This window comes from Hypanus sabinus, chromosome 4, assembly GCF_030144855.1.
Source record: "Hypanus sabinus isolate sHypSab1 chromosome 4, sHypSab1.hap1, whole genome shotgun sequence".
NCBI classification, from domain to species: Eukaryota; Metazoa; Chordata; class Chondrichthyes; order Myliobatiformes; family Dasyatidae; genus Hypanus; species Hypanus sabinus.
The window spans coordinates 18,256,344-18,278,075 of NC_082709.1; the positions used below are offsets into that span (position 1 = coordinate 18,256,344).

Consider the following 21,732-nt stretch of genomic DNA (forward strand, 5'->3'; position numbering starts at 1 on the left):
TGGGTATTCCTCCAGTCTTCTGGGACTTTACCCGTAGCTAAAAAAGATTCAGAGATCTCCTCAAAGACCACAGCAATCTCCTCCTCTTGCTTCCCCCAGTATCCTGTGGTAGACTCCATAAGGCCATGTGGACTTATCAACCTTAATACTTTTTAAATACACTCAACAGCTCCTTCTTATCATTGCATCCCTTTGGATATTAACACAGACTTCTCCTTGGTAAATACTGATGCAAGTAATCAGTTAGTACCTTTTAACCTATCACCTGCTAACTATCCTCCTTCTCCTCCCCCACCCCCACCACACCCACCTTATTATTCTGGCATCTTCCCCCTTCCTTTTCAGTCCTTAAGAAAGGGTCTGGCTCGAAACATCAATTGTTTCTTCATTTTCATAGATGCTGCCTGACCTGGTGAGTTCCTCCAGCACTGTGTGTGTTGTTTTGAATTTACAGCATCTGCAGAATGTTTCATGTTTACATTTAGTACCTCTCCCAGTTGCCCTGACTCTAGGCGTCAACTCTCTCAGTTGTCCTTGAGTGAAGTCACCGTTTCCCTAAATGCTCTCTTGCTCTTAATATAATTAAAGGCTGGGGGTATTTGAGGGGGAAATTGTTATTATTATAAGAACAGGAAGTGGTCGATATCTGGAACACACTGAGGAGGTGCTGGAGTTAAATATATTCACTGTGTTTAAGAAACATTTAAATGGGCTCTTAATAAGTAAAGTTAAATGGATAAAGAAACATTAAAAAAAGAAAGGCCCAGCAACAATGAAGCTCCAGAACATGAGGTGGCTGAGGAATGTGGGGGTCAGATAGCTGAAAGCCTGCAATGGGATACAGAGGCAAAACGGCCTTCCACAATGGATCCAAGTTGGAAGGGCACCAAGTGTGGGATAGGAGGAGAACCAATGATTGAAAAGCTAGAGCTGAGAGGTGCATGGGGGAGCCAATAGAAAGAGACATCAATTCGATAAATTGATAATACTGATTATTGTCAAACAAGTTGTGGGTGGTAGAGGCTGTGCAGCATTGAGAAACTGTCCATATTCTGCAGATCATCAGAATGGTTCTAATGGCACTTTATTGTGACTGAGTTACAGTGAACAGCTTGTCTTGCATACTGTCATATCAATCTGCAGTACACTGAGACAGTACAAGATGAAACATTAACAGAATGCAGAATAAAGTGTTGCAGTTACACAGAAAATGCAGTGCAAGTAGGCAATAAGGTGCAAGATTATAATGAGATTAATTCTGAGGTCAAGAGTCTACCTTATTGTACTAGGGATGGGTATATCTAATTGTACCCATTCACTTCAAGGACTAGGATCTTAAATATCGACATTTCTGTTTTTTCTGTCACAGTGGCTGTTGTGTGGCAAAAGGGGCGACTGAAGGAGTTTGGCATGAGTCCCCAAATCCTCAAGACCTTCTACGGGGGGCACCATTGAGAGCATCCTGACTGGCTGTATCAAAGCCCAGAAGGGGAACTGCATCGACCTTGATCACTGGGCACTGCAGAGAGTGGTACGGACAGCACACCGCATCTGTGGACGTGAACTTCCCTCTATTGAGGACATTTATAGCAGCAGGTTCAGAAAGAAGACCTGGAAGATCATCCAGGACACCAGTCACCCCAACTATGAAGTGCTTCAGCTGCCTCCGTCTGGCAAACGGTACCGCAGCATTAAAGCCAGGACCAACAGACTACAGGATAGCTTCATACTACAAGCCATTAGACTTTTAAATTCACACGTCTGTACGTTGTAATGGAGTCACAGCACAAAGATTTTTGTTCCCTTGCATTGTGGGATGGATGTAAGATTTAAATAAATTCAAATTCATTCCACAGGTACGGCCTGGTCTCCAGACCATTTCCTGTTTTCTCTCATGTCAGATTTCTGGCATCTACAGTATTTTATTTCTGATTTATGTAGGATTGAGTTAAGTGTTTCAAAAGCAAAAGGATAAAATTAAGATGATGAAGCCAAGAGTTGATGGGGACTGGTTGCTACACATAGCCAGCATTTGTTTGAAATTGTCCCTTGCACTGGTCAGAATGCTACTGAGGATATTAAAATGCTGAATTAGAATGACTCCTTCAGGCAGAAATGAGGATCCCACCCATTGCAATGCAGGAGAAATTATTCATATATTGAGATAGAGAAAGATAGGTAACCCAGCTGACTATCAGAAATAGCAGTGAATTAAGGTGTTTCTTAACTTTGGCTCAAGCATATAAAGTATAAAGGCAAGAAAATGTAAAATAGTGAGACACAAAACAGACAAAATACTGATTACTTGAACTAGTGAATCTCTGCATGGTGGCCGGTACAGAAGTCAAGCAGAAATGGACTTAGGTGTAAGGTTCTAACAAAAGTGGTTCAGATGAAAGGATGATTAGAGATGGGAATTCAGTCGAGAAAAACGAGATAATCGCTATTGCAGCATCAGCATCCCGGGTTCAATTCTGCCACTTGTCTGTAAGGAGACTGTACATTTTCCCTGCAATGGCATGAACTGCCGCCGTCTGCTCCAGTTCCCTCCTACATTCACACAAGGAGTAGGTCAGTTGGTCAATTGGGCATACGGGTGTAGTTGGGCAGTGTGGACTTGCTGGATTGGGAGGGCTTGTTACTCTGCAATATGTCTAAATAAAATCAAATCAAAAGTAATATGGAGTTACCAGAAAAACAAATAAAAGGGACGTGAAGTTCAACTTTTTAGAAAAACAAAGGAGTTAATCTTTTGAAATTCAGAAGCATAAGGTTAACAAGCCCTTGTGAACTACAGATTTGGGATTTGATGTTGGGGTGTTCACGAGCTTGGCAATTAGCTTGCAGACGTTTCATCACCAGTCGAGGTGACATCCACAGTGTGCAGTTGTTAGCATTTCTCTCTGGGAGTGCTTGCACTTACATTGCCTCAGTCCTGATTGGCTGCCCCTTCTCTTGACCTCTCAGTTCTATTGGCTCAGATTTCTTTGGCTCTTAGGGGTTTGTATATGGTGTCTATTTCGAAATGCTTGTTTACAGAGTTATCAGAAAAGAACCATGCTTCTAATGATTTGTGATTTCTAGAAAAGCAATAGGATCTAAACAGTAACCTGACAGAAGTACATTATAAACGGAAAGTGGAAACTGATTCTATGTTAACAACTACAATGCTGATTCAAGAAGTCATGTAAAAGAGACATTTACTAAGTTAGGAAATGGCTAGAAAACAGACATATATTAGAAGGGAATGCACATTTATATTCATTTCATTAATAATTCAATGACTAACATTTTAATGGCTGGGATAATGCAGCAATATATGAACATACTTCCAGTATGGTTTCTTCAGGATAATGCAACACATCAGATTACGGGGAAGTTAATTTGATATGAAATGATCAGTCTTTCTTTTAAAAAGATATACAGTATGACAGATGTAAGCAATGCTTTGTAATGCGATAACAGGATTAATTCCACATGGAATGACATATTAGGCAACATTGACACATTTGCCATAACAAGGTTTACGCAAGTTATTAATGACAATTTACAGTGATACAAGTGGAAGATACTTGAAACACTATATCTGTGAACATCTGTCAGCCTCTGCTTTTTCAGTTATTGATTTCAGTTAAAGGAAAATCATGATAATATATTGCATTTTAAAAATGATTAAAATTTGTACAGGATTGATATTTGGGATTATGTGGCAAAATATACTACAACTTACCTCTGGAAATTGATAACAGCTCAATATACTTAATAATTAATTCTTTCAGAATGGAAATGAGGAGGAATTCCCTTAACCAGAGAGTAGTGAATCTGTGGAATTCGTTGCCACAGGCGGCTGTGGAGGCCAAGTCATTGGGTATATTTAAGGTACGGGTTGATAGAATTTTGATCAGTCAGGGTATGAAGGGAAACGGGGAGAAGGCAAGAGATTGGGGCTGAGAGGGAAAATGGATCAGCTGTAATGAAATGGCAGAGAAGACTCAATGGGCCAAATGGCCTAATCTGCTCCTATAACTTATGGTCTTATGGAAATTGTATTGCAGGCATACTTCATACAAGGGGATGTTTTATATAACACAAAAATGGTCAAGCGACAAATCATTTGGAACTATTTGACACCTGGACTCTTTATTACCCCTGCTAAAAAAATTAATGTTCACTTTACTGGGAAATGTTTAAAAACAGCAAAATTCTGTTAATGTGAATTAGGCTCAAAGAACAACAAACCGGGCGCCAATATAGAATGAATTATGCGTCCTTTTATAGTGTCAAAATGAAAAGGCCTAAACTGCCTTTACAGATGTGTTTGTCCATTTAACATTACTGCTTCCGAGCACACTGAAGAATCATAAATTATGTTGCATACAAGATTTAAGGTACTGTCAAGTAAAAAGAAACAATATGTGCACTGAGATAGCAGGAAGATAGGATTAGAATTTTCACTAACATAACAAACCCCATTTATATAATATTTTTGAGATAGCAAGAGCCTTATCAAATAAGATAGACGCTGCACCACAAAAAGAAAAAAAAATCCCCTCCCCTCTCCCCCTCTATTTCTGACTCTGGCCTTTTTACATCTTCTTACCTGCTTGGCTCTTCCCTCTAGGTCCCCTCCTCCTTCCTTCTCTCTTATGGTCCACTCTCATCTCCTATCAGATTCTGTCTTCTCCAACCCTGACCTTTCCCACCCTTCTGGCTTCACCTATCATCTTCCAGCTAGCCTCCTTCCCTCCCCCACCTTTTTACTCAGGCACCTTCCCCCTTCTTTTTCAGATTCAGAAACGTATCCTTGGATTGAGAAGTTGCAAAAGAAGCTCAATTCCTTAAATACGGAGCAAGTTTGATATAAAAGATTGGTAGCTCAGGTCGGCTGCTTGTTTGTAGGGTTGTTCACTGAGCTCGGAGGCTAGGTCACAAACGCTTCATCATCAGTCAAAGTGACATCGTCAGGGCGCAACTGAGTGCTGTTTCTGCTGAGTGCTCACGTTTATATTGGTCCGACTTGTTGTTCTGATTGGTTGGCTGTTGTGCTGGCCGCCAGTCTCCGCTTGGTCCCAGCCAATCGAATAGCTGCATGAACTCCACTGGCCCGTATCCCTGGTTATCAGCCAACCAGTCAGAACAAGTCAAACCAATATCACAGAAATAACACGCAATTGCGCACTGATGATGTCATCTCCACAGGTGTCGAAACATTTACAAGCTAACTTCCAGGCTTGGCGAACAACCCTACAAACAGAGAGCATGTAATAACAAACGTTAGTTGTGGTAAAATTATTGGAGTCCATCTTAAAAATTAAAGGTCTTATATATGCAGGGAGGAAGGAAGGGAGCACGTGTGAATAGCTGGCGGTAAAACCCAACTAGGCTGAGGAGATAGCAATCTTATTGGCATAATAAAAGCTTCATAAAAGCTCTATTGTTTTACATGCCCTACAGCTGACCAAATGAAAAGAATAGCTGACCTCTGGAAAGAAACACAAGTGGCAGGAGGACTGTACTGGAGAAAGATCAATAATGAAGAGACGGGTGGGAGAGAAGAGACACGTTAATACAGAGTCAGAGGTTAAGATTTGTGTAAAAGTTTAATGTAGAATTCAAAAGTACATGATACGTCAAGTAATCTGTGATGTGGGTTGGCAGCTTTGGAGGCAGGAGAAAGAATAAAAGTTTTTTTTTCTGATTTGGCTGAATGTGGCATTCCCCAAGGACTTGAACTGAGTCCCAAGCTTTTCAGCATTTATATCAATGATTTGCATGAGTACAGAATTGTATATCCACATTTGCAGATGCAACAAAGATAAAAAGCTTTGGAAGAACCACTGGGAGAGCTGAAAATTAGAGTCACAGACTGAGTGAGTGGGCAAAATTATGTCAGATGGAGTACCATGTGTTTACGTACCAGGTCATGCACGCTTGATTCAAGAAAGGCAAGACGGAACATTGTCCAATGGAAAGAGAACAGGCAGAAAAGGGATTTCAGTTTTCTTGTACCTAAACCACCAAATTCCAAGCAGAGGTAAAATTGTGATCAGAAAAGGATTGAAACCTCAAGCACTGTCTATTGAGCTTAGGTTAGGCCAGTCCGCAAACTTCCCTCGTCTGATACATAACCCAACACTCAAATGATTTGAGCTCCATTAACTTTCCATTTCTTCTTGTCACATATTGTGTTTGATCTTCTGATTAGATGTTTGTATCTGAAGTCAAGGAGTAACCCAAATTTCACATTTGCCCCATTAAACTGTAAAATTGAGCAACAAATTCTAGCTTGTACATAAGAGAAGATTAACGTTAACTGGATATGTTACAGATAAAATTTTAATTAAAACTATACATATCATTCTACCTTATATATGAAATAGTCAAATAAAAAATAGACAGTAGATCATTCAACAAGCAGTTATAACTCACTGATTTATGCTTTTAATGTTCTCTTCAGAATAAGCACTGCAGAGTGATGCAGGAAAAAAAAACTTAAGACTACATTTCAAATACTACTGTTGTTACCACACTGGTCGATCTATCTAAAATGAGGCATTTATCATATTATGAGAGTACTGAACTGCACTTATAAACCATGCTACCAGAAATAGTTCTTGTCACACTATAATTAAATTGCTGGAATGAATCCAAATCTCTGGAAGTGGATGTGCCTGGCATAATGCACACAGGATAATATGGTTTGTAGCAGATTGATATGGCTGGCACAGTTTATTTAAATAATATGAGCCCATTTATAAATATTGTTAATTACTGAAATTTAAACACTATTGACAGTAAGAACAGATTTAAACAATGCATACACTTCTATTATTAGATTCGCGTCAAAGTTACACTCCCCGTTGGTGTACAAAAGTAAACTTCAGAACTGCACATTCTTACGAGCATGTTCGAGAAACAAAGGGTTTATATATCAATGGGGTTCTCGATATGACCTCAGGCTGAATGCAGCACAAACATCACCAACAATGCCAGCAACCTAATATCAAGTCAAGCCAAGTTTATTGTCATTTAACAAGATACTACTTCCTGTAGAAGTAGTAGAGGCCAGTTCAGTTGTGTCATTTAAGGTAAAATTGGATAGGTATATGGACAGGAAAGGAGTGGAGGGTTATGGGCTGAGTGCGGGTAGGTGGGACTAGGTGAGATTAAGGGTTCGGCATGGACTAGGAGGGCCAAGATGGCCTGTTTCCATGCTGTGATTGTTATATGGTTATATGTTATATGGTTATACATGCATACTGTCAAACGAGACAACGTTTTTCCAGACCAGGGTGTAAAGCATATTAGTACACATAACTCACACGTAAGACCAAAAGATTTAGGAGCAGAATTAGGTCATTTCATTGTGGCTCAATGCATGGCATATAAGAAAAAAGGTGAAAGATCTCGTTGCATGATTACAGATTGTCAGGTGTGATGTGGCCGTCACTGTATCATGGCTGAAGTACAGTTGTAGTTGGGAGCTGAAAGTCCAAGGATACACATTGCATTGGAAGGATAGGAGGGTAGGTAAGGGGGGTGGCGTGGCTCTACTGGTAAAGAATGGCATCAAATCAATACAAAAAATGTGACATAGGATTGGAAGATGTTGAATCCTTCTGGGTTGAGTTAAGAACCTGCAAGGGTAAAAAGACCCTGATGCCAGTTGTATACAGGCCTCCCAACAGTAGCTGGGATGTGCACCATAGATTACAACAGGAAACAGAAAAGGCATGTCAAAAGGACAATGTTATGTTAGACATGGAAGATTTAAACATACAGGTTGATTGGGAAACTCAGGTTGATGATGGATCTCAAGAGAATAAGTTTGTTGAATGCCTATGAGATGGCGTTGTAGAGCAGTTTGCCACTGAGCCTACTAGGTTTTATTAGCTATACTAGATTGGGTGTTATGTGATGAACTGGAGGCGATTAGGGAGCTAAAGATAAAGGAACACTTAGGAGGTAGTGATTGCAATATGATCAGTTTCAACTTGAAATTTAATAGGGAGAAGGTAAAGTTTGACGTAGCAGTGCTTCAGTGGAGTAAAGGAAATTATTATGGTGTGAGAGAGGAGTTAGCCAAAGTAAATTGGAAGGAGATGCTGGCAGGAATGACAACACAGCAGGAATGGCTGTGAGTTTCTGGGAAAAATAAGGAAGGTGCAGGATAGGTGTATTTCAAAAAACAAAGAAATACTCAAATGACTCAAATGTGGCTGACAAGGAAAGTCAAAACTAATGTAAAAGCGAAAGAGAAGGCATACAACAAAGCAAAAATTAGTTGGAAGATAAAGGATTGGGAAGCTTTTAAAAACTTACAGACAGCAACTAAAAGAATCATTAGGCGGGAAAAGATTAACTATGAAAGTGAGCTAGAAAACAATATCAAAGTGGATAGTAAAAAATAAAAGAGAGATGAGAATAGATATAGGACCACTAGAAAATAAGGCTGGAGAAATAATAATGTGGGACAAGGAGATGACAGATGAACTATGAGTATTTTTCATCCATCTTCACTGTAAAAGACACTAGCAGTGTGCCAGATGTTGAAGGGTGTGAAGGAAGAGAAGTGAGTGCAGTTACTATTACAAGGGACAAGGTGATGAAAAAGCTTAAAGACCCAAGGGTACACAAGTCACCTGGACTAGGTGACTGCTCCACCATTTCATCATGGCTGATCCGTTTCCCCTTCTGGCCCCAATCTCCCCATTTTCTCCCTGTATCCCTTCATGCCATGACTGGTCAACCTCTGCCTTAAATATATATAAAGACTTGGCCTCCAAAACCATCTGTGACAACACACAATAACTCAGGAATGTAAAAATTAAATCTAGAAATCAATTACGCATAAATAAAGTGCATATAATTGCAATGTGTTGGCGCGTGGCCAAGTGGTTAAGGTGTTGGTCTAGTGATCTGAAGGTTGCTAGTTCGAGCCTCAGCTCAGGCAGCGTGTTGTGTCCTTGAGCAAGGCACTTAACCACACATTGCTCTTCGACACCTTGGACAACATCGGTGGTGTGGAGAGGGGAGACTTGTAGCATGGGCAACTGCTTGTCTTCTGTACAACCCTGCCCAGGCAGGCCTGCGCCCTGGAAACTTTCCAAGGCGCAAATCCATGGTCTCTCGAGACTAACAGATGCGTATATATTATATATTGAAGGGTACAGTACGAAGCATCCGGTAGCACTTCAAGGCAGTATACATGTCTTGGTGCTCATGATTCAGGTGAAATAATATTTTCATTCATCCCCCACAAGCCATCTACTCAGTTTAGATAGATATAGGCAACAAATGCTGATAATTCACATTCAGAACATAGTTTTAAAAATATCTGCCTTCTGGGGTGTCAGTCTTATACTTTACACTTTTGTCCAAGTTCTCCTGTTTGATGTGAAAGATATCCATTGTTCTCCATCACACCATTCCCTTGATTCTCTGAAAAGGTGATTCGAGGTCTGTATCTCCAATGATCTTCACAGTGATCAGAGTTGGTTGGAGTGGGAGTTGGTGGTTCCTGAGGGGAGAAGAGGAAACAGGAAAGGTTCGACGCTTTCCAGTCTCCCTCTCCATTTTGTTGTCTACGTTTCAGTGGGACTCCCGAAGACAATGTGGTAATTTGGTTATGCCAACATCATTTACTGTGGTTTAGAGATTCTATATTGATGTTCTAGCTAGCTTAATTTAGAGAACAATGGTAATCATCAACAAATTGATGAAATTATATCCATAAATATAATACTAAAAATGAAGTTTTAGAATATACTCATAAAGTGCCATCTCTCTGGCACTACATTCCTCCTTAGAACATCTGGAGAATAAAGACGCATATGTAAGGCTCCTTTTCATCGACTACAGCTCTGCCTTTAATACCATCATTCCAAATAAATTGATTCCTAAGCTCCGGAACCTGGGTCTTAGCACTCAGATCTGCAGCTGGATCTTCAACTTCCTCACAGACAGGACCCAGGCTGTAAAAATAGGGGACAAGCTCTCCTCTATAATCACTCTGAGCACTGGTACCCCTCAAGGCTGTGTACTCTGCCCCCTGCTGTACTCACTGTACACCCATGATTGTGTAGCCAATTTTCCATCAAACTCAAAATATAAGTTTGCTGATGATGCCACAATTGTAGGCCGTATCTTGGGTAATGATGAGTCTGAGTACAGAGAGGAAATTAAGAACCTGGTGGCATGGTGCAAAGACAATAACCTATCCCTCAACGTCAGCAAGACAAAGGAATTGGTTGTTGACTTCAGAAGGAGTTGCAGACCGCACAACCCCATCTACATCAGTGGTTCGCAGGTGGAACAGGACAAAAGCTTTAAGTTCCTCGGCGTGAATATCACAAATGACCTGACTTGGTCTAACCAAGCAGAGTCCACTGTCAAGAAGGCCCACCAGCGCCTTTACTTCCTGAGAAAGCTGAAGAAATTTGGCCTGTCCCCTAAAACCCTCACTATAGATGCACCGTAGAAAGCATTCTTCTAGGGTGCATAACAACCTGGTATGGAAGTTGTCCTGTCCAAGACTGGAAGAAGCTGCAGAAGATCGTGAACATAGCCCAGCACATCACACAAACCAATCTTCCATCCTTGGACTCACTTTACACCGCACGCTGTCGAAGCAGTGCTGCCAGGATAATCAAGGGCATGACCTACCCAGCCAACACACTTTTCGTCCCTCTTCCCTCCTGAAGAAGATTCAGGAACTTGAAGATTCATACAGCTAGATTTGAGAACAGCTTCTTTTCCAACTGTGATAAGACTGCTGAACGGATCCTGACCCGGATCTGGGCCGTACCTTCCAAATATCTGGACCTGATTTGCACTACCTTACTTTCCCATTTCTATTTTATAATTATGATTTATAATTTAAATTTTTATTATATGTACTTCAATTTGTACTTGAGGGAGCGCAAAGCGCAGAATCAAATATCGCTGTGATGATTGTATGCTCCAGTATCAATTGTTTAGTGACAATAAAGTGAAGTCAGTGCTTAGATGAGTATTACCCCCCCCCCATACTTCCCCCCAGTCATTGATATCAACAGATCTATCACTGAGCAGATTATACAAGATAGGCGATACCCTTACACTCATTTAATGTTCGTTGTTAATTTTGGAGGTTTTAGAATTAAGAAATCTTCACATAATTACCTTCGACATCAGGACTCAGATAATTGCGTATTTCACTGAGAATGAAGTTAATCTCTTCCTCGTGTGGAATTGGTTTAGTTGTGATCTCCGTCGGTGTATCAGTGGTTCCGGCAATGACCATTCCTTCCCAAGGTAAGAAGAATATAACTCTGCCATCACTAGTTGCTGGATCCAGCAGTCCCATTGCTCCAGGGCTACAAGTCCAAGTTGCCAAGTTATTTTAAATAGAGGGCGAATGTCAAGCCAACAATTCACTAAAACGCAGTAACATTTGGATTTTATACAGGATGATCTTTAAAAGAACAACTATTATTATTTTGTGATGATATTACACCTGACTATATTCAGTTTACAAATAAAACAAAAAACAAGCTAAAGCTGTGTGCCGACCTGTATCAGGTGGAAATGACTTGAATCTATGATTTGTTGCCTGTTTTACTTGCATCATCTTTTATTAAGTGACTCATATAGAATGTGTCTTGCACTGAAAGCCAACATACCACTCTCAAATGGGGTTAAAATTTATTTTATTACCTATAGTAGCCAGGCAAGACAACGTGTACGCCAGTACTGCCCTGACAAATCTTCTTGACTCCTTTATCATCCATTTCACGCAACGTATCTGTGAAAGGTCCAGTAGCGTTGATAACACATTTGGCCCTCACTTGAAACAATTCCCCTGAGAAAGAAAACAACACTAATCAGGCATCCAATAGTCCTAGGGTAACATATAAATGAACAATAGTGTACAAAATAATTTTAGAACAACCTTGAAATGATAGCTCCTGTAAAATATACATCCGCTTTAAAACATAGAAAATTAAAGTTGTAACATAAATACTACAAAAGGTTTTGAAGATTTTTATGCTAATTATTTAAAAGCAATAATTAAAATTCTACATGCAGCTGGCTTTTACAATTCCTGTGGTGGTTCCTGGGGTGAAGTCACATCTGTTCTTTGAGACTATCATAACTTCATCCTGGTGTCACAAAGCAGGTGGCTACTGAGAAGGCCGATGCATTGGTTCTAATTTGCCAGTGCTGCCTAGATTCAGAGTGGATCTATGAGATTAAAAGTAGAATATGTTGCTCCATTGCTCAGAACGGAAGGGACACAGAAAGCAGCGATGGTCAACATGAGCCGAAGGGTTTTATTCAATAACCATAGGTGAGTTAACATACTATCTATATGGGAAAGCATTACAAGGTACAGTAAACACACACACACACACACACACATACACACACACACACACACATACACACACACACTGCAGCAGGCCAGGCAGCATCCATGGAAATGAATAAACAGTTGTTGCTTCAGGGCAAGATCCTTCATCAGATCTGGAGAAAAAAAGATGAGGAGTCAGAGCAAGAAGGTGGGGGGGGGGGGGAAGGGAGGAAGAAGTACAAGGTGGTAGGAGGTAAAGTGAGAGAGGGAAACAGGAATGGGGTAATAATGATGAAGGTGGGTTGTTGGGATACAATTAGCAGAAGTTTGAGAAATCGATGCTCATGCCATCAGGTTGGAGGCTACCCAGATGGAACATAAGGTGCTGCTCCTCCAGCTTAAGTGTGGCCTCATCTCGGCAGTAGAGGAGGCCATGGACTGATGTGTTAGAATAGGAATGGGAAGTAGAAATGAAATGGGCAGCCACAGTGCGATCCTGTTTTGTCTGGCAGACAGAACGTAGGTGTTCAGTGAAGCAAATTCCCCATCTACATCGGGTCTCACTGATATACACACCAGGAGCACCAGGTACAGTAGATGATTCCAACAGACTCACAGCTGAAATGTCGCCTCCACTCGAAGCAATGTTTGGGCCCTGGAAGAATGGTAGTGAAGAAGGAGGCGTAAGGCATGTATAGCACTTGTACCGCTCGCAAGGATAAGTAATAGGAGGCAGATCAGTCGGGAGGGAGAAATGGACAAGGGAGTCACGTAGGGAGTGATCGCTGCATAAGTGGAAAGTGGGGGCTGCGAGGTGGGTAGATGTACTTGATGGTGGGATCCCACTGGAGATGGCGGAAATTACGGAGAATTATGTGCTGGATGAAGAGGTTGGTGGGGTGGTGACGAGAACAAGAGGAACCCTATCCTTGGTGGGGTGGCGGGAGGATGGAGTGAGGGCAGATGTGCGTGAAATGGAAGAGATGTGGTTCGGGGCAGTGTTGATGGTGGAGGAAGGGAATCCCCTTCCTTTGAAGAAGGAGGACATTTCATTAGTTCTGGAATGAAAAGCCTCATCCCGAGAGGAGGAAATTGAGAGCATTTTTACAAGTGACAAGGTGGGTAGAGGTACAGTCCAGGTAGCTGTGGGTATCAGTGGGTTTATAAACAATATCAGTAGATAAACTGTCTCCAGAGATAGAGACAGAGAGATTGAGAAAGGGGAGGGAGGTGTCAGAAATGGACCAAGTGAATTTAAGGGCAGGGTGGAAGTTGGAGGCAAAGTTGATAAAGTTAACAAGCATAGCATGGGTGTAGGAAGCAGCACCAATGTATTCATCGATGTAGCGTAGGAGAATTTGGGGAGTGATACCGGTGTGGGTGGGGAACAGAGACTGTATCACATAGATGACAAAAAGGCAGGCATAACAGGGAACCATGCGAGTTCCCATGGCTACAGCTCTTGGTTGAAGCAAGTGAGAGGAGAGTGGTGGTGTAGGAGAATAGGTTGGGTCTTCTCCAGAAAGAAATGGGGAGCTTTAAGGCCCTCCTGATTGGGGATGGAGGTGTACAGGGACTGGACACCATGGTGAAAATGAGACGAAGAATACCTGGGAACTCGAAATCCAGAGTGTGTTAAGTATTATTGATGTAGGTAGGATGGGACTGAAGATGGCGGGGGGAAATAACAGAGTTGAGGTATGCAGATGTAAGTTCAGTGGGGCAGGAACAGCAGAAACAATGGGTCTACCTGGACAGGCAGGTTTGTGGGTCTTGGGTAAGGGGTAGAAATGAGAGATGCAGGGCAAAGGAACTATGAGGTTGGGTGGCAATGGATGGGACATCCCCAGAGTTAATAAGGACAATGACCTAGTGGGGTCCTGTTTGAGAGGCCGGCAGGAAGTGTCTGAAAGTTGTCGCCTGGCCTCAGCACCTGAGTTACAGTACAGTAAGACACTTCAAAGAAATCCAGGTATTTAAACATAGCGAGGTTACGTTTGGCCAAATTAGTGCAGTTCTTTCAAATATTATGCACTTTGTGTTAGGAAATGTAGAGGAAACTTAACCCAAAAGCAGAGCAGCAGAGTCAATTTTACTGGTGAGCGATAACAATGAGCCACAATGGACACAACACCAGAGAGAACAGGTACTAAACACAACAGGCAACAAAGTGACAGGAGGCTAAAATCAACAGGTTGAGGCTGGCTAGTTTGATGGGTGAACGAGGTTTGTGGATGAGAGCTGAGTTTAAATAGGCCGCAGGTGATGAGTTGGAAATAAGTGGCAGGTGATTTCTGTTAACTGGGTGAAGACTAGGAGGCGCCTGCCTGTGTAGGCCTGACAGTACTCCCCCTCCCCACCCCCCCCCCCCCCAACCAACAACTGGAACTCAACAGCCCAGGGCAATCCAAATGTGTCTGCTGGAACTCATTGATAGCCAAGATGAAACTAGACAGCACCAAAGTCCTCTCCTCCCGGCCATCCCCTTCCCAGTCAACCAGGTGCTGTCCATGATGACATGATTCCGTCAACTGGTGAACCATGTACACTACGCCACTGTCCACTATTCTAAGTTGTGGAGGTGCAGGCTTAGATGGGTTGAGTGGTCCATGGGCAATGGGGCTAATGTAGGACACGTGGAAGGTATCTGTGATCCTGAGGGACAGTGTCAGCTGGAGACTTTAGTAACTAGATTGATCTTGAAGCGACCAACAAACCAGAGTGAGTAGTTGTGGAAGTGTCATGAGGAAGGCAGATGAACTTATAGAGCGTGGATCAATATGGGGAACTGTGACGTTGTGGCCATTACAGAAACTTGGATGTCTCATGACCAGGAATGGCTGCTGAACGTGCCAAGCTTTAGATATTTCAGAAAGAATAGAGAGGGAGGCAAAAGATGTGGGGGCATGGCATTGCTAATTAGGGATAATGTCACGACTGCAGAAAAGGAGGAAGCCATGGAGGGATTGTCCACTGAGTCAGCGTGGGTGGAAGCCAGAAACAGGAAGGGGGTAAAACTGGGTGTTTTTGTAGGTCCACAATAGTAACAGGGCATCAAGGAGCAGATAGGAAGGCAGATTCTGGAATGGTGCAATAACAGGGTTGTTGTGATGGGAGATCTTAACTTTCTTAACATTGATTGGCATCTCCTTAGTGCAAGTAGGTAAGCCAACTAGAGGAGAGGCTGTACTTGATTTGGTATTGGGAAGTGAACCTGGTCAAGTGTCAGATCTTTTGGTGGGAGGGCATTTTGCAGGCAGTGACCACAACACTATCTCCTTCACCATAGCGCTGGAGAGGGATAGGAGCAGACAATTTGGGAAAACATTTAATTGGGATGGGGGAAATATGATGCTTTTAGGCAGGAACTTGGGAGCATAAATTGGGAACAGATGTTCTCAGGGAAATACACAGCAAAAACGTGGCAAATGTTCAGGGAACACTTGCATGGAGTTCTGCATAGGTATGTTCTATTGAGGCAGGGAAAGAGTGGCAGGGTTAAAGAACCATGGTGTACAAAGGAGGTAGAAAATATAGTTAAGAAGAAAAGAAAAACTTACGAAATCTTCAAGAAACTAGGTACTGCTCTAGAATATTACAAGGTTGTTAGAAGGAGCTTAAGAATGGATTTAGGAGAGCCACAAGGGGCCATGAGAAGGCCTTGATGAGATGAAATAAGGAAAACCCCGAGGCATTCTACAAGTTTGTGAAGAGTAGGAGGATGAGCCATGTGAGAATAGGACCAATCAGGTGCAATAGTGGAAACGTATACAAGCAGTCAGAGGAGGTAGCAGAGGTACTTAATGAATACTTTGCTTCAGTGTTCACCAGGGAAACAGACATTGGCAATTGTGGGGATAACTTACAGTGGACTGAAATGATTCAGCATATAGAGATCAAGAAAGAGGATGTGCTGCAGCTTTTGAAAACCTTTAAGTTAGTTAAGTCACTGGGATCAGAAATATACCCCAGGCTACTGTAGGAAGTGAGGGAAGAGATTGCTGAGCCTCTTGCAATGATCTTTGCATCATCAATAGGGACAGGAGAAGTACCAGAGGATTGGAAGGTTTGCAAATGTTGTTCCCTTGTTCAAGAAAGGGAGTAGAGATAATCCAAGAAATTATAGACTAGTGAGTCTGACTTCAGTGGTTGGCAAGTTGTTGGAGAAGATCCTGAGAGGCAGGGTTTATGAGCATTTGAAGAGACATAATCTGATTAGGGATAGTCAGCATGGTTTTGTCTAGGGCAGGCCTGAGTGGAATTATTTGAGGAAGTAGCAAAACACATTGATGAGGGTAGAACAGTGGATGCAGTGTATATGGCTTTCAGTAAGGCATTTGACGAGGTTCCCCATGCAAGGCTCATTCAGAAAGTAGGGAGGCATGGGATCCAAGGAGACATGGCTTTGTGAATTGGCTTGCCCGCAGAAGACAAAGGGTGGTTGTAGATGGTTTGTATTCTGCATGGAGGTCGGTGACCAGTGGTGATCCACAGGGATCTGTTCTGGGATCCCTCCTCTTTGTGATTTTTATAAATGACCTCAATGAAGAAGTAGAAGGGTGGTTTAGTAAATTTGATGACACAGAAGTTGGGGGTTTTGTGGATAGTCTGGAGGGTTGTCAAGAGGTTACAGCGTGACATTGATAGGGTGCAGAACTGGGCTGAGAAGTGGCAGATGGACTTCAACCCAGATAAGTGTGAAGTGGTTCGTTCTGGTAGGTCTAATTTGATAATAGAATACAATATAAATGGTAAGACTCTTGGCAGTGTGGAGGATCTGAGAGATCTTGGGGTCTATCTCGATAGGACACTCAAAGCTGCTGTGCAGGTTGACAGTGTTGTTAAGAAGGTGTATGATGTGTTGGCATTCATCAACCGTAGGATTGGGTTCAAGAGCAGTGAGGTAATGTTACAGCTATACAGGACCTTGGTCAAACCCCACTTGGAGTACTGCGTTCATTTCAGGTCACCTCACTACAGGAAGGATGTGGGATGCTCCAGAGAGAGTGAAGAGGAGATTTACAAGAATGTTGCCTGGATTGGAGGGTGCATCTTATGAGAATGGTTTGAGTGAACTTGGCCTTTTCTCTTCGGAGCAAAAGAGGATGATAGAGGTGTATAACATGATGAGAGGCACAGATCATGTGGTTAGCTAGAGGCTTTTTCCCAGGCTGAAATGGCTAACACAAGGGGGCATAATTTTAAAGTGCTTGGAAATAGGTACCGAGGGGATATCAGGAGTAAGTTTCTCACTCCTAGTGTGGTGGGTATGTGGAATGCACTGCCGGCAGTGGTGGTGGAAGTGAATACAATAGGGTCTTTTGAGAGCCTCTTAGATGGGTGGAGCTTAGAAAAATAGAGGGCTATGCGCTAGGAAATTCTAGGCAGTCTCCAGAATAGATTACATGGTTAGCACAACAGCGTGGGCTGAAAGGCCTGTAATGTGCTGTAAATTTCTATTTTCTGTGTTCTAAGTTGGTGCACTGGAGCAGATCTTGGATGGACAGCCAGACAAGGTACCCAGGCCAGAGTAGTCTGGCTGGGCACCACTGGCGACTGGTCTGCCAGGAGTCAGCACAGTTGGCAGCAAGGGTGGCCCTCCAAGCATTCCAACAGTGGCCCACTAGGGCCATGGTGGGCGGGACCTCTACTGTTGGCTCCTCTGTGGGGAACAACAGAAGCTGGTAGCCATACCCGTAGTAGACAAGGTATGTAAATTAGGGAAATCTCAGCCCAGACCCGATGCTTCTTCCACATGGAAGGGGTAGAAGTGGTGAAGCATCACAGAAACTTTTCCATTTACTGATTTGCTCTTTCTTACGGCCTGTTGGTTTGCGAATGATAGCTTGAGGGCAAACTCACTGAGGTGTAAATGAGGGTACAGAAGGCTCACCCACAGCGGGAGACAAATTGAGAGTCCTGGTCCAATGCAATGTCCTGAGGGAAGCTGTGGAGGTGAACTGCCTATTGGAGAACCAGATCCACCATCTCAGCAGCTGTTGTAACTTTGGGGATAGCAATGAAGTTGGTCGCCATGGAGAACCCACTCACCATTGCCATGATCACCGTGGCCCCATTGGAAGGTGTCAAACCTGTGATGAAATCCATTGCAATGTGGGACCCACGGGCATTGGGGGACATGCTGAGGCTGTAGGAAGCCAAATGGCCACTAGGTGGAGGAATTAGACAGGGCACATTGAGGGCAGATAGGGACAAACTGATATTTTGTACATCTGCGATCATGGTGGGCCACTAGAATTGGCATTGCAGAAAATCTTGCGCCCATCAAGGGCCTGGACAGCCATTGAGAGGTGTGGAATGGGCCCACAGTTGTGCCTCAGAGGGCACAGCCAATGACATGTACAGTACATGCAGTTGACAGCCGGCGCAGGCTCATTCTGTGGGGCCTAGTGGATCTGGTTCTTGAGGTACTAGACAAATGAGGTGAAGATCTGGGAGGATGGAATGATAGGCTGAAGGTCGACCTCCATTTCAGCTGGGTTGGTAGGAGATGGTGAATTTGAACTGCTTGAAGAAGAGGGACCAATGAGCTGACGTGGGTTGAATCGGTGAGGCTGTTCTATGGATATGCGGTTCTGCTGGTCAGTCTGGATCAGGAAAGGCTCAGTGTTCCTCATCAGCCAGTGTCTCCGCTCCCCCAAGGCCCATTTAACACAAAATAGTTCCCCAAAACTTCTCCATAATGGTGCTGTGTGGAGTTGAACTTCCAAAAGAAGAAGGCACAAGGATGTGCCTTCCCATCCCATCCTTGCTGAGAGAGGACGGCAGAGAATAGGAGTGGTGGTGAATTACCTCAAGTTCCTCAAAAGCGTGGTCTGTATCTGTAAGGTAGGTGACTTGGTGAAGGAGGTGGGAGGAACAGAGATTTAGTTGTAGTTTCAGATGAAACAGTGGAAGAAGTTGGAGTCTCCCAAGAAGTGCTGTAGCTGATTGAGGTAGCGCGATCAGGGCCATTCAATGATGGCACACAATTTCTCTGGGTCCACGGTGTCTTAACGTGAAAGGATGTAACCCAGGAAGGAAATGGCTGAGGTGTGGAAATGTCATTTTTCTAACTTGCAGTGCAGTTGATTTTTGAGGAAACGCTGAAGAACTTAATGGACGTGACAAACGTGGTCTTGGAGGTCTTTGATGAAGATGGAGGAAGCAAAGAAGGAAGGGAAGTTTTTTGATGTTTGAGTAGGTTGACCCAGGGAACTATTGCAACAATTGTGCTCCCCAGGTGTTGTGAAGAATTGAGTTGCCGGCTTTTGATACGGTGCCAAAGAAGAAACAATAGTGAATATGTCAGTCAGGAAGCCATGTTTTTCCTCTGACGTTAGTACTTTTGCTATGTTTATTTTAAGAGACTGCTGTGAAGAGCAGTGCTGTCAAAATAAACTGGTTCAGTGGCTACCCAAATAATAATGCATGGAAGTGCTCATGCTGAAGGAAGCAACTATTAATTCCAGTAGCTGTGGCTTCCATTGAAGAAGCTGCTCCATCTCAGCTTGTGGTTGACTTTCCAGGTTTCGCTATCACTGTTCCAATTATGCAAATGGTGACAATGAGATCAAGCACATGGCAGTGGACTTGTAGAAGGTGAAATGCAGAGACTTTCCCACCTCAACTTGCACAGCGACTCATTTAGAGCCAGCGACTCATTTAAATCTTTGTTGCAAAGTACTCTATAATCTTGTCAACTTCACGAGTGGCACAGCTAAATGCAGTTTTGTGATCTAACCCACAGGTGAAATAATTCCTGAAGTTACATAAGCAAACCACATGGACTATAAGGAGAGTATAAATTTGTGATTCTGGTTAGAGAGGAAATCCAAGGCTGAGAAGGAGAAAAGATTGCCTACAATAGTCAGAGTAATTTCATAGATTCAAGGTATCATGGAAAATTTGAAAAAGTAACCTATTTCACCTATCTTGTTCCTGTTAACTTGAAGCAGTAATCATTTAAAATTTTTTCCAGTGTAACCTTCTGTACTTAATATAAAACCTGTTAAAGCCAGCTTTAAAATGAAGTATCAACAATAATGGCAGACTAGGTTGTACATACAGATTGTGGGAGTGTGTAGCCAGTGATAGAATCCTGTGTGACTGTATCTACTTGAACCTCTCCACCTCACAGTTTTTAAGATGATACACAGGTTGGAAACATCCCAATCTGGTTTTTGGGTGACATGTCCCAGATTTCAATCATAGCTCATAGAAAGATAGAAAAATCAGGACAAACAGGTTTGACTGATAACCTAGTAATGACGACACATGTGACAGAGCATGAGGATCTTCAATAATCAACTCCAACCAACAGGTGTAATGTACTAGTTATCAGGGAGGATATGAACAGCAATAGTCAGAAGGATAGCTATACTCTTGATCATGGTACCTGGGAGCATGAGGTGATCTAGAGCAGGGTTTTCCAGCTTTCTTTATGCCATGGACCAATACCATTAAGCAAGGGGTCTGTGGACCCCAGGTTGAGAACCTCTAATCTAAGGAAGAATGATTTCTAAGTTAAGAGGCCCAAACCTGCTCACAATACTCCGAGTGAGAACTCACCAATGCTTTATAAAGTCTCAACGTTACATCCTTACTTTTATACTCTAGTCCTCTTGAAATGAATTCTATCACTGCATTTGCCTTCCTCACCACAGGCTCAATCTGCAAATTAACCTTTAGGGAATCCCGTATAAAGACTCCTAAATCCCTTTGCACCTCAGTTTTCTTTTTGTATTTTCTCTCCATTTAAAAAAATATTCAACCCTTTCATTTCTTCTACCAAAGTGCATGGCCGTACATTTCTGGATTAGTAATCTAGATTACTCTTTTTTAATATCTAGATTACTGTAATGATCAGCAAAAGGCAGCAAATATATAGCAAGGGTTTCATAAGAGCGACATGGTAGCGTAGTGGTTAGTGCAACACTTTTCAGTACCAGCAACCTGGGTTCAATTCCTGTTGCCGCCTGTAAGGGGCTTGAATGTTCTCCCCGTAACCACATGGGTTTCTTCCGGGTGCTCCTGTTTTCTCCCCAGTCCAAAGACTTATCAGTTGATAGATTAGTTAGACATTGTAAATTGTCCTGGGATTTACAAGGGTTAAATCGCGGATTGCTGGGTGGTGCGGCTTAAAGGCCGGGGGGGGGGGGGGGGGGGCGCAGTATCTCAATATTGAAAAAATGGAAAAACAACTAGCATGGCATCAAAATCAACAATCTTATATTATAATTCCATGTGAAAAAAGGGAATAACAGACTATGTCCCAAAGTAAAAGAATGAAACTCTGAAAACTGCAGGCTTGTTAAGAGATGGTTTTGTCCCACCATTCACTGTAGAGGACAGGGACAGCATCCTGGAAGTCACAAGGAAACTAATACTGAATCAAA

General features: G+C 42.7%; 1 protein-coding gene across 1 annotated transcript in view; it reads right to left on the bottom strand.

The window, feature by feature from the left end:
* The window catches only part of gpd2 (glycerol-3-phosphate dehydrogenase 2 (mitochondrial)), a 130,292-nt gene that overhangs the window by 23,145 nt on the left and 85,415 nt on the right, over positions 1 to 21,732 (bottom strand). Inside the window, exons 8-9 of the mRNA XM_059966526.1 lie at positions 11,698 to 11,842; positions 11,164 to 11,357 (exon numbers count right to left, since the gene is read on the bottom strand). Coding sequence (XP_059822509.1) covers positions 11,164 to 11,357; positions 11,698 to 11,842 — 339 coding nt within the window. The remainder of the gene's footprint in view (positions 1 to 11,163; positions 11,358 to 11,697; positions 11,843 to 21,732) is intronic.